A 13,585-nucleotide genomic window follows, 5' to 3' on the forward strand; every position below is an offset into this window, starting at 1 on the left:
GTGAAGAAATTATAGCAGAGAAAAGCAGCTTTTATACAAAGTAGGTAGGCTAGCAGAGCCTTAATAGTCAAGTGCTCTCTTTTGGATTTATATATAGTCACTCCTAGAGGAAAAAACAAAAAAAAAGAAAAAAATAGTAATTCTAGCACTGTAGTATGGACCACTTTAAAGGAAATGAAGGCACTGGACTCGGGCATAGAGGGGCTTTGGCTCTGTGAGAGAGAACCCTGCAAGAAACCTTGCTCTGAATAGGGAGCACTGAAAAGTCACCACGTGTACATTTTAAATGCTTTTTCCCTTCCTTCCAGAAATCTCCTTGAAACACAAAAGATATCAGGTGCAGGCTTCCATCAAATCAATCTGAAGCTCTTCGGTAGGAGCTTACATTTATTATTTATTTAACACTATCACCTTCATATTCTAAGACAATATATTTACAGCAGCTTAAGTCTAGGCATAATTTAGCCTGAGGAGAGTCAAACTTTCCTTGTGCAACCTACACTTAACTGTATCCTGCTGAATTATAAAGTACTTATGGGTTTTAACAGTTAAGATGCAAATAGCACAAAAGCAGGCATGCTAAATAACAGTGCACAAATTCCTTATTTCCATCTTTTCCCACATTTACATCTGATGTGTTCTTCCGAAGCAGGCAGGAAATCTAGACTAACCTTGTTTTCACAGGCTGATGACTGGAAAGTTGAAGTATTCAGGGCAGAACTCCAGGATAATTTTGCATCTCCTGTTGCAAAAGACCCTTAAAAGACAGTATGTTGAACATGAAAGGTTTTGTTCTTGATGTGGGAAAAAAAAAAAGAAAAGTGGCCAATGCCAGGTTGGGTTTCTTTTTATTGTTAAAACATTAAAACAAAGCATTTCACCAAATACAAGAAATTTAGGGGTTTTCTGAAGTTACAAACATCTGAATCATCAAGAGAAAGTGTTGAGCTATACATAGTCCAACATTAATCCATCAATTTAATGTATATTAGTACATGCTTAAAACATGGCCCAAATACGAAATCACAAAATAAGTACCTTGATGCTTCTAAGTCTGAGACAAGTAAGTCAGAGAATTGAGTGCGATAAATCTCCAACAATGACTATACACTCAATTACAACCTCAGGGCAGAATTATTCTAGAAGGATTGGTGGTTTCTCCTGCTTGGCTCATTTATGTTCCATTTGGTGAGAATTTTGATTTTGAGAATTTGATAAAAACATTTTGAAAAATACAACATTTAACAAATGTGAAAAAACAAGTTCAGTCTTCACGGGAATATATGGATTGCATGTCAGTCCAGTCCTTAATTGCCGGTATGTTTTACAAATCTTTACAAAACTAATTTGTATCCATTTTGGTTTCAAAAACATAGTACATCTGAAAAATAAAATATGACTCTACTAATGGGTAATACAAAGACATGAACACGTATTTAAAATTACTCCTGAAAGTAAATAATCTCTGTAACACAGCTATAAGACAAGTTAAACATAGTACAATAAACCATGCATCTTCTGACTTGTCAGATCAGCTAAACTACTCGGTTAACATACAGCAACACTTTTGAACACTTCTGTAAATCCAGCTTTCCTAGTACAGCGAAAAAAAGATTAAATTTGTTCTTCAAGTGGTTCAAGGCTGTCCAAGTGTTTTTTATGTGTATCATCACTGTGACGGCTTTGGCAATGGGTTAAATGTTTCTTAAAGCCTCGGGGAAAATTTGATTCAAAATTACAACGTGGACACTTCAACAAACTTTGACCATGAGCAGCAACATGGTTTTTAAGAAGAGACTCCAAGAGAAAAGCTTTGCCACATATTTTACATTTGTAGGGGCTTTGAACATTATGCTTATTAACTAAGTGGTGCAAGACAGCACCTTTTTTCATTGCACGACAGCAACAAATTTTGCAGTAATACTTTCCCTTGCCACGTTTCATGTATTTTGCTATTTCTTCCTCAGAGATGAAAGCCTCTTTCTCTTCAGTAAACTGCAGCACGCACTGTGGCTGCATGGGAGCAGCTGCATCTATTTTGCCCTCTTTGCCGTAATCAGATGACTCCATATCATACTGCTCTTGGTCACTGTTGGATTCTTGCTCCTTTATCTCCATTGAGTCCATCTCTGTTTTTCCACACTCACTGCTATTTAGTTCAGAATCTGAGTTCTCCTGGTTTTCCTTCTTGGGCTTCTTTTTTGGGCATGAATATAACAAGTCTTCTGGTGATTCTTTGGCTAATATTGATTGTTCATCATGTGAGAATAAATCATCCAGTGGTTTCTGATCATCTAAACTGTGAGAAAGAAAGTCACTCTCACCAGACTCACTAGGTGTCTGGGGCTCGGAGGAAAAACCTGGAGCAGACTTGTGAGGCTCAGAAAACAGGATGTTCTTCTGGATTTCAGAAGGTACAGTAGTTTCAGCATGTCTCTGGACATCAGAGGATAAAGCAGCAGCAGGCTTCTGCATCTCAGAAAATACAGCATGCTTCTGAACATCAGGGGAAACAGATTTCTGGGAGTCAGTAAAAAGAGCTTGTTTAGGGGTTTCAGGAGAAACGGAAGGAGCAGGTTTCTGGGACTCAGTAAAGAGGCCATGTTTCTGAATTTCAGGAGAAGCAGATTTCTGAGACTCTGGAAAGGAAGCATGCTCCTGAACTTCAGGGGAAATGGGAGCAAGTTTCTGGGCTTCAGGAAACAGGCCATGCTTCTGGGCTTCGGGAGAAACACGAGCTGATTTCTGGGCTTCAGCACAGAGGGCATGTTTCTGGCCTTCAATAGAGACAGCAGAAGTAGACACCTGATTCTGAGGCTCAGAAAAGACACCACGTTTCTGGACATCAGTAGAAACAGCAGGATTAGATTTACGAGACTCTGGGAACAGGGCTCTTCTCCGAGGTTCAGGGAAATGAGCCCGTTTCTGAACCTCAGATGAAGCAGCGGAGGTGGATTTCTGGGTTTCAGAAAAATACATTGATTTCCGGGACTCAGAAAGTTTCCAGGATTCAGGAGATACCGAAGCACCAGGCTTACGGACCTCAGGAAAGAAAGCAGGCTTCCAAGAGTCAGAGGAAACAGTGTGACTAGACTTTCGAAGTTCAGGAGAAACAGGGGGAGAATGCTTCCACGTGTCAGGGGACAGAACGGGTTTCCAGCCTTCAGGGTAAACAGATGAGATGGGTTTCCAGGGCTCAGAAGAAACAAGAGTAGACTTCTGGGATTCAGAAAAGGACGTAGATTTCCACGAGTCAGAAACAAGCCTCCTAGGTTCTGGTGACCCAACAGGGCCAGACCTTCGGGACTCAGCGGCAGACCTCCGGGATTCTACGGACACCGACACGGCAGGCTTTGGAGCCCAGGGAGAAACCGTGGAAGACTTCTGCACCTCGTGAGGTGCAGATCTCCAGGGCTCGGGGGAAACAGTCGGACCAGGTCTCCATGACTCCGGCGAAACTGCAGGAGCTGGCCTACGGCTTTCAGGAGAAGAAGCAGAAGAAGGCCTACGCATTTGAGAAGGATGTCTCCGGGGCTCAGGAGAGCCAGCTGGGGCATACCTTCGTGGTTCAGGGGATCCTGCTGGGGTAGGTTTCTTTGGTTCTGGTGACACAGCTGGGGAGTATCTGCGGGCCTCCGGAGACACAGCAGGAGAGTGGCGACGGGGCTCCGGTGATACAGCGGGGGAATGGCGACGGGGCTCTGGAGACATTGCCGGGGAATGGCGACGGGGTTCTGGGGACACAGCTGGGGAATGGCGACGGGGCTCTGGGGACACAGCCGGGCCTGGCTTCTGTGGGTCAGGGGACACAGCAGGAGATGGCTTCTGTGGGTCAGGGGACACAGCAGGAGACGGCTTCTGTGGATCGGGAGACACAGCAGGAGACGGCTTCTCTGAGTCTGAGGATATGGCTGAGGCTAATTTCTCTGGATCTGGAGATGTGGCCTGGGCTGACTTTTCTGGATCTGGGGACATGGCCTGGGCTGACTTCTCCGGCTCTGAGGAAGCTGCCCGAGACAACTTCTGGGGCTCTGGGGACACTGATGATTTCTGAAGCTTGGGGGAAACAACAGGTTCCGATTTGGGGAGTTCAGGAGAAAGGGCAGTTTTGCGTGACTCGGGGGAAAGGGTAGGTTTCTGTGGCTCTGATGTGACACTTTTTTTGGAGGAATCTGAATCTCCTTCTACCTGTTCTTTCTGCTCCCCATTCCACTTCTCAGGTGCTGCATGTTGTGCTGTGATGTGATAATACACGTTGCAATACATCTTGCTGGTAAAGAAACACTTGTGGCAGTGAAACAGTTTTGCACTTTTTTGATAAAATATAAGTTTACCCAAACCAGCAGCATCCATTTCATCACAATACTCTGGGTGTATGGTACCCATATGAATTTGTATGTTTTCATAGTCTGTTCCTCTGAAGTTGCAGTGATCACACTCTAAGCGCTCCGTGGTTTTACGTAGTATCTGCAACATGTCCATTTTTCTATGGTCAGTAACAGTTTTCACAGCACTGCACCTTTTGAAGAGGAAACTTCAGTTCCTGCAATAAAGGAAAAAAAAAATCTGTACAGTTAGTTGTCAACGCTAATTTCAACTCTTTGTTATTCCCAAATAACCACATGTGCTTTTTTTCCCCTCAATTTTAGAAAGCATATAATCTGCATAGGTACTAACTACTTCATAAAGAAATCAAAACATGGATATCTCTCCAACTTCTGCAAATCACTTTACATCAGTAGAACTTGAAAAACAAAGCTTATATTTAACAATAGACCTGCCTAAGCTGTGTAAAAAAAAAAAATCTGCAAGCAAATTATAAAAAAGAACCCAGGTGATGAAGAGCTAAGTTAATGTTTCATTTGATAAACGTGACTTGCTTTCTCAGTTGTCCTTTCTTCCCAGATTTGAAGTGGTTTTATTTACATTCCACATGTAAACCGAAGACAAAAAGTATTATACTTTGAAACAGTGCCACTGAGATAAAACCATTTCAAAAGTGCATCTTCAGCATAAAATTTCAAAACCAATTAGGTGGTTTTGACCAAGACAAAAAAAATTCAAGAAGAAAACAGCAGCCTAAAGCCTAGGCTCTGTTTTCATCCACTAAACAGTGTTTTCACTAATCACATGAAAAACAAAAGCTGCTGCTCATAAAGATTTTATCCATTTTGAAAAGAATTTTTCCCATTCCATTATTTCATCCGCTGCTCTAATAACAACAAAAATACTGTTTAAAAACAACAGCACTGACTTCTTTTTTCCAGTTGGTACAGTTGACAGCCCTCTGTATTCAAAACATTGTTTGCCTCACACCAAAGGGAAAGATGGAAATCTCAAAATTATTGTTTTTGCAAGACCTTAAAAAAAACACACACAAAAAAGAAATGCAGCATCTGAAATGCAAATAATTTTTAATGATTTGGCTAGATTCCACTATTTCCGACAGAATTTACCCAGATTAGCTACTACAATAAGCAGAAAGCCAAGTCTAACCACATTCTGTAAGTCATTTTTACGTAAATGTGGAGGTATCTCTATTGTGAAAAGGAACATTTGGACATTCATGTGAAATGCACAGGCTTTTTTCTTGTAGGTTCAAATTAAACAGATGTTACATGATTATCATGCTAAGATATCAACCTAATTTTGGGGGTCTTGTAAGACACACTCTTTCACAACATACAAAGTTTTGGTGCCATTTTAAGATTAATTTTCCCATCTAAACATAGACTCACAACTAATCTATAAAATATGCACCCAAACCAAGTTTTCTTAATTTATTCCTAAAGTATTTTTAGCCTGGTTTCTTATGGAAATGAGGCCTACACAAACACATTGCCCTACAGTCAATGCCAACCAAATTGTACAAAGCAATCCACTTTCATTTCAAAATTCTATGAGTTTAATGAAAATCAAGAACTGTGTAGAAAATGAAAGAAATATCTCCACTGAGGCTAAAGCTGAATATTTCACTTAACAGTTACTAGATCTGTTTAGCCTGTAATCAGTACATGAGTGGTCAGTATGCAAATAGTCTTACAACCTAAAGGACAAGCAGTGTCTGATTCAGCTTGTAATTACGGAAAAAGAAGGAATTAGGAATACTAGAGCAGTGAGCTGTTTTGAGCTCAAAGCAGGGACAGAATGAAAGTATATTAGCGGTACTGCTAAAGGATGACATGGACACAGAAGAAAAAAAATAAAGGAAAGGGGGATTGGCTGGGGAACACAGGGCACAAATCCCTAAGAAATAAAGGTTCACCAGCTCATTTGCTCACAGAACAACTCTGCATGCACTATACACCCGGACTTCACATTAAGTCACCTAAGGAATAGGTAGATTTCCAGTTGGGAAGCACAGCAGGACCACAGACAGAAATTTAAGACAGATCCTGCTTTACAACTACGAGGCGAATGAACAGCATCCGACCGCAGGCCAGCTACACATGAGAACTCCGCTGCTCTGCAAATACTGAAGCAGAAAAACACCTGGGGTAGAAGCTGTAGTTTCCCAGTCATACGAAAGATGGCCCAAAATGTGGTCCACAGTACCTTCAGTGTAGAACACAAAACACTCCCCAAAATCTTAAAACAAACTTTATATTCCTGTAAAAGATCAAAACAAACCAGAAAAATCACAGCAGTGCTCACTGGTCTGTATCTCTGCAATACCAAACAACTTGTCAATTAAAAAAACCCCCAAGTCAGTCATGTTTTTACACTCCAAAAGACCGGCAAGTCTATGAATTTGGGTTTATTTTTTGGTTGGGGGATTTGGGCCAATGGGAGGAAAGGAAGATTTCAATTTGAAAGCAAAAAATTCTGAACTGATCATAGGAGCTAAAGAGTATGGGTTTTTTACCAAATCACAGCAGAACATAATTAGGACAATAAAGACATACTCCATTAATCACATTTTCAGAACTGAAAGGGAATTTGTCATTTCCAAAACTGGTGGTTATCCTGAATTGTTCATTTTCTTTTACCTAGAAAACCTAAAAAGACTTTTCCAGACTGAATTTCTCATAGCTTACAACAAAGTTTACCAGACAATCTCTTCTACCCTCTTCATAATTTCCTTTTTCATGTCACCTGTTTCTTTTTCTGGAGTCTTCTGTTATTCACTCCTCTCTACTTCACCCCACCTCCCATCCTCCCCTTTTATTCAGTCCATTCTTACTTTATGATAGAAATTTCCATTTTCTTTCCAAATGTAACAGTGAGAAAAGGTCCCTGGCTTCCTTCCACAAATTGTCCAAGTTTCTGCTAAGCGTTTTTGATGAGGTTATTCTGGAACTGGAGAAGTTACAGGCAATTCCTCATTTTCATTTCCAGACATCCAAAGGATGACATTCAAGCCTTTGGCATAAGAAATAACATTAAAGAGTTGCTGGTACTTTCTCTCGCACTGCCATCACTCACCATTTTTAATTTTGCAAGTTTAACACACTGTAGCTGGCAGTCACTGAAGAAACTGCCTTTTCTGTTGAAATCTTTACTTAATGGAGTGATACTACTGAACAAGACAACTCCTTGGTATTGCAGCACCTTGGTCAACGACTCCATAGAATAGTAAATCTAGTTTTAGAACAGTTACTGTGAGACCAGTAACAAACTTGAACAGTGCTAAGCCACTATTATCTCACGCTGTCAGTTTAAATTCTGAAGGAGTAAACTCTGAAATGTTGCCGGTTCACTTAGCACATATGTGAATAACTAGTCTATAAGATTTTCCTGTCAATCCCTCCTGATCTCTTCTCTCTTTGAGCTCAAATGCCACTGTCTCTACATAGCTTTGATTACCGCGCTTCACTGTACTCAGGTTTATCACACAGACAACTGCCTGCTTCACATGTCTCTTTGCCATCAGCTCCTGCATCAGAACTTGTTTTGTGCTGGATCCTGCCTTGCCTAGTTGGGTGAAAGTCTGAGGAAGAGCATGTCACTGTTTTCTACACAGTCCCATGCCAGCAGAGCCAGCTAGGCTAGAAACCATGTGTTTAGTCACCAGGTCGCTGTGGCTTTGGACCTGCACGAACTGTGATGGGATCTGTGCTCAGCAGCAGCTTTTTGGCAACACTGAAAAAGATGGACCAGGCTCCCTCTGCATAAATGCTTTATTACAGACATCAAAGGGACCTAGCTCTGCACTGCTCCAACTCAAACCCATAAAAATGGAACAGAAAATAACTGGTCCCATCAATGTGGCAGGGTGCCCCACATGAACTGCAGAGAACTTGACTGACTACTAAATCCAAGTATCATTCTAGTCATCTGGAGCCCCTTGAAAAGTATGAATTTCAGGATGAGGATCAAGTTGTCATGAGAGACAGGTCCCCCATGAAAGACAGCAGAAGAGAGATGGCCACTAGACTATCTCTCAAGTCTACTTGAAGACTCCAAAGAGAGACAACCAAGCTGCCACCCATCCAAGTACAGATAACTGCTCTGCAGTGTTGCACGCTGTAACAAGGACACTTCAGCATTGCCCCTACTCAAACTCACCGTTACAGGATGCGCCACACCACTGTGGCTGTCGCCGAGGCCGTGCTGCATGCCACATTTCGGACCACGAAGTACACCACATTCCTTAACCACTATTCCCTCCTACTTTTCTCACTTTTCATGGCTGCAACACTGAGAAAACAAATTCAGATACAGCCAAACAGAACTAATTATCTATAATTAGAACACATTACAATTGAAGCAGAAGCCCGAAGCCCAGTATTTATGCTTGTCCTGTAGCTGCATCCTGTCTCCACTTCGAGATGCAGTACCAAGATTCTGGAGTTTGCAATATTAAACTTCAGCTTAAGGCAGCCACAACTCAATCAAAGTTTTCCTGAGGCATGAAGATTTCCACTGAATCTGAACAGGTAAGTGCTTCTGTCTACAAGCTCACTATATCCACAGGTATCAAGCACAGTAACAGCATCAGCACCAACTCAGCTCCCAGCTTGACTAAAGGTTTTCGCTGACCTGAAGTGGCACAGATCAATAGCCACCACTCAGGTTAAAAGCTGCTTGAAGAGACCCAGACATCTCAGCAGTGGGAACACCGGCCTCTACTGCTGCTCCATCAGCCACCTCTCCCCAACCCCCTTCTTTCATGCATGTCTAGAACCTACATACAGAGGTTCCTACCACTGGCTCTCCCTTCTCTCCACAAAGATGCTGAAGATCCTTACACTAGTTCCTGTCCCCTACCCTGCAGTTCTGGCCATAATCTCCCCTACCACAGGAAGAACAGAAAAACAGCAGAAGAAAGGGATTGGTTAAAGCAGACCCATATCTATCTGCGAGAAGAACTATCACCACTTTTCTTCCTTAGTTCTCAGCATCTGAGAGGCCAAAGATATGATTTGGTAGAAAGAAAACATACCCAAGAAGTCAGAGGCAATGAGATAATGGCAAATTCTCAAGTCGGCTACGTACATTGTAGGGTAACCATAAAGTGCAGTCAAATAGCATCAGCAATCTCTGTTGAGCTCATGTTAGACTGAGCAATAGAACTGGGCTAAGCTAATGCACTGAGCAGACAGACCTCCTGGTATCCTCCCAAGCCATATGTATGGTCACTTCAGAGCCAGTTCCTAGACTGAGCACCCCACCATCCCTAAGGATCCCACTGAAGATTAAGCCATACTTCCTACAGCCTCTCAAAAACCTCCCAGTGGCAGAAAAGAAACATGCAGGAGATCCTGTGTGTAAGAAAGAATCAGCCAGGTGATGGCGCAATACTGACTCTGGCAGCTAACAACATGTCTCCACTTCTCAACTCCATTCCAATTTCATAGCTACCTATCTACTAATATAGAATGTGTTAATGTAGAATTTCAGGTTATTTTTAATAAAGTGTTGCAAGATTTAATATATTCCTGCACTTTCCCTCTCCAGAGGATAAGCTATGACTGTCATGAGGCAGTGCCACAGGGAAGCAACAACAGGCTCAAAGCTAAAGATCTAGACTGCTTGTGAGCACAGAAAATTACAGGTTGCATTTAATATCACATGTAGAACTTCAGAACACAGAAACAAGTAGTCTGTCATACCGTTCTTCAAAATCAGACTGTCCTGGTTCTCATTGGCAGAAAGATCTATGTATCTTTTCCTCTCGACAAGGAACCAAGCTTGGTGAGACATGAGCAGATACTGAGGACATGGAACACACATCAATGACGCCAGCACAGGTGGGAAAGCCCTCAGAAAGAATGTCCTCCATTTTCTCAGATTCCCTATAACCACACTGGATTCCCTATAACCACACTGGATTCCCTATATCACTCACAGCACAGCTGTTCATTTTCATTAGCCTTGGATTCTCTTGCAGGCAAACAGTTCAGCCATATCCTCTATCAATGAAGAGAGTCGATGGTAAAGTTTGTTACCAGTACAAGCAAGCTGGATACAGCTGCATCATTGCCTCTACTAGCAGGAGCAGATGCAGACTATTGCTGTCTTTCAGACTGTTGCTGTCTTTAAGCAACAGGAAAAATGACATGTTCTTGCAGTGCCAAAAAGTAAGTGGCAGTCTGGTGGCAATATGATGCTTCTCTTGAAGCTACATCCCTGTGTTGTGACTGACAAAAGAAACAGAAGTTTAGCTCCCAGAGGAAGCTGCACACAAACATCCCCACAGTGCAGCAGAGCAGACACTCCAAAACGCAAACAGCAGGTAAGGGGGCCGCTTCCAACACAGCGTGAGCAAGACAAGCAGCACTACGCTCCTGATAACCCAGCAGCATCCACAGGAATCTGACTCTGTCCTCACAACCAAACTCCCAGCGACTGGCCCACCTGTTGAAGCTAAGTTGCCCCAGCAACAATCACTGAACCATGTCTTTAAAATTACGCACCTAAAAAAGGCGCAAACACCCCAACCTGACCAGCCACTGAAGCAGAGAGACGCTGTGAGAACATGCGAGACACCAGGTTCTGGCAGGAATCGGCTGTATCATGCGGTCCCATGTCTCCAGGAAAGGTTCAAGTCAGAGCAAAGTTGCAAACTGACAATACCTGATGCATATACAGATGACTTAAGAAACAAGAAGGGGACAGAACTGCTATCTTGCAAGATTTCCACCTTTGCTAAGAGAAAAACAAGTTTACACAGCAACATTAGTTCTTAATACAAGATCCAACAATACTATAAACTGCAAAGTCATATCAACATTATCTATGACAGATTCAGGGTTGGAAAAATTAATGCCATGTACTTCTGATAGGGCTTTCTAACTCCAAGTTGACAATAGCACATAAATAGCTTCCAAAAAACGGCCCCAGAAACCTTATTTCTGCAGTGCTGAACCTGAGCTAACAAAGTGCCACTGGACCCAGCAGAGCACACAATCTAATCGGGCACTGTGAATAAAGGTTGCGAATCTTGGTGACAACAGGCTAAGAATTACATTTACATAATTCCGAAAGCAAATGAGGTACAAGGGGAGTTTACGGAAGGGCAAAATGAAATCTAAAGTCTCTATATTCCTTACTTATAAACAGTAGAAGTCCAGCTTCCAGTTACCTCTCTTACTTCTGACAGTGCTGAGTTGTTATCAACTAATGAAGCTCTCCTCTGCACAACCAAGCACCAAATCCTCGTAAGATCTGCACCAGCTACTACAGGCAACTACTCTCTCAGCGCTTCCAGAGCTCCAGAAAGCGCAGTTAATGCAGAGGAGCCTTCTTCAGTTCAAGAAGTCAGCTCTAAAACACCACTAATAGCTGACTGGCTTTCTCCATCGCTAACGATGTAAAGATGCAACCCAGTGACTTGCTTGGAGCCTTTGGTCTGCATCTGCCTCATTGATCTCACGGGCAACTCCTGCCACGAGTGAACAGGACAGCCCCGTCGGGGACACATCCCGTGCAAAACTCCCTTTTCCCGAGGCGTCCCGCAGCATTTCGCTACCAGGAAAGCAGAACTCACAGCGTGCTCCACCTGCTCCTGGCTCTGCCGGCCATTGCTTTAACTTTCAGGGGGGGCGATACCTGGTGACCAGGCTCTCCCAGGGCAGCAGCTTCGGCCCTGCCCGCCCCCCGCGGCCGCTCCCCGCCCGGGGCCCGGGGCCACGCCGCCCGCCCATTCATTCCCGCACCGCCGGGCGCTCTCCCCGCCGCCTCCCCTCTCTCTCTCTCTCTCTCTCTCTCTCTCTCTCTCCCGCTCGCCCTCCTCAGCCGCGGCGCCGCCACTTACGCGCCGCCGGTTTTGTTCCCCACGCCGGCAGCAACGGGCACCCGCCGGTGCGACGATCCCCCCTCCCGCTTCCCTCCACCAGCGGCCGCCCGCTCCCCGGGCGCGACGCCGCGGCGGGGGCTGGACAAGGGGAAGGCCCAGGCCCGGTGCCCAGGGGGAGGGGAGCGGGCTGGGCCCCGACCGGCCGCTGTGTGCGTGCGCCGGCGGCGGGAGCGGGGGAGGCGGGAGGGAACCCCCCGCCCGCACTCACCGTTGAGGCACCTCCAGGGCGGCGGCGGCGCGCCGGGCGGGGGGAGGGGCCGGGCGCGCCCCCGCCAACGGCGGTGACGGCAGCAGGCCGGGCCGGCAGCGCTGGCGGGCTCGGGCCGTGCGAGGGGCGGGCAGGCGGGGGAGGGCGAGGAGGGGATAGGGAGGGGGAAGGGGGAGGGGGCTCAGGGGGCAGACGCGCTGCCGAATAGCGGCCGCTTAACCGCTCCCCCGGGCCCGCCCGCCGCCCAACCGGAAGCGCCGGCGCTGCGCGCAGCCCCGCCCCCGCCCCGCCCCCCCGCTGCCTGCTCGCGGGGAACCTCGTCGCGGGGGGGGCGTGGGGGGGGTGGCTGGCAGCGCGCGGCGCGAGTCACGTGTGGCTGCTGTGGCGGAGGCCGGCGGCGCGCGGCGCTCACCTCCCCCCGCCCCCCCAGCCGCGGGTCCGTTACGCGGCTCCCACAGCGCCCCCCCAACCGGCAGGGGGCGCTGCTACACCGGAGGGGCTCGCGCGGGGAGGGCCCGCGCTGCGGGGGCCGTTGGGGCGGGGCGGGGCGGCCGTTGGAGGCCGCTGTGAGCCCGGGGCGGCCCGGCCGGCTCCTGTTGCCCTGCGGCAGCGAGAGGGTTTGGCAGTGCTCCGCCGCCGCGGAAGGAGCGGGTGGCTGAAGGAGCAGGCCCGGCCGTTTCCGCACAGGAGAAAATGAAACACCGTCTCGGGAGCACTCTCGGGCCGCGGCTCCGGGAACGCGGCCCCCGGCCCCGCTTTGCGGGGTGGGCGAGCCCCGGGCAGGCCCGGCTGTGCGGTGCGTGTTGCTGGGGGCACGGGGAGCTGGGGCGCGACTGGTTCCCCCCCTGAGGACGGCTCGGGAAGGCGCTGCCTCGGGGTGGCACGGTCCGAGCGGTGGAGTCAGTTCAAGAAGGACAGGGAACTGCTGAAGAGAGTCCAGTGCAGGGCCACGAAGATGATGAAGGGAGTGGAGCATCTCCCTTATGAGGAAAGGCTGAGGGAGCTGGGTCTCTTTAGCTTGGAGAAGAGGAGGCTGAGGGGTGACCTCATTAATGTCTATAAACATGTAAAGGGTGGGTGTCAGGAGGATGGAGCCAGGCTCTTCTCGGTGACAACCAGTGATAGGACAAGCGGCA

The 13,585-nt window shown here is 46.4% G+C and overlaps 1 protein-coding gene across 1 annotated transcript; it reads right to left on the minus strand.

The window, feature by feature from the left end:
- Nucleotides 1-846: 846 nt before the first annotated feature.
- Nucleotides 847-12,513, minus strand: CHAMP1 (chromosome alignment maintaining phosphoprotein 1). Its single transcript, XM_065646160.1, has 2 exons — nucleotides 12,450-12,513; nucleotides 847-4,543 (listed from the first exon to the last, which is right to left on the minus strand). Exon 2 carries the CDS (start codon nucleotides 4,480-4,482, stop codon nucleotides 1,615-1,617), a length of 2,868 nt encoding a protein of 955 aa, XP_065502232.1. The 5' UTR covers nucleotides 4,483-4,543; nucleotides 12,450-12,513; the 3' UTR covers nucleotides 847-1,614.
- Between the last annotated feature and the right edge of the window lie 1,072 nt (nucleotides 12,514-13,585).

Source organism: Caloenas nicobarica, chromosome 1 (assembly GCF_036013445.1).
Source record: "Caloenas nicobarica isolate bCalNic1 chromosome 1, bCalNic1.hap1, whole genome shotgun sequence".
NCBI lineage: Eukaryota > Metazoa > Chordata > Aves > Columbiformes > Columbidae > Caloenas > Caloenas nicobarica.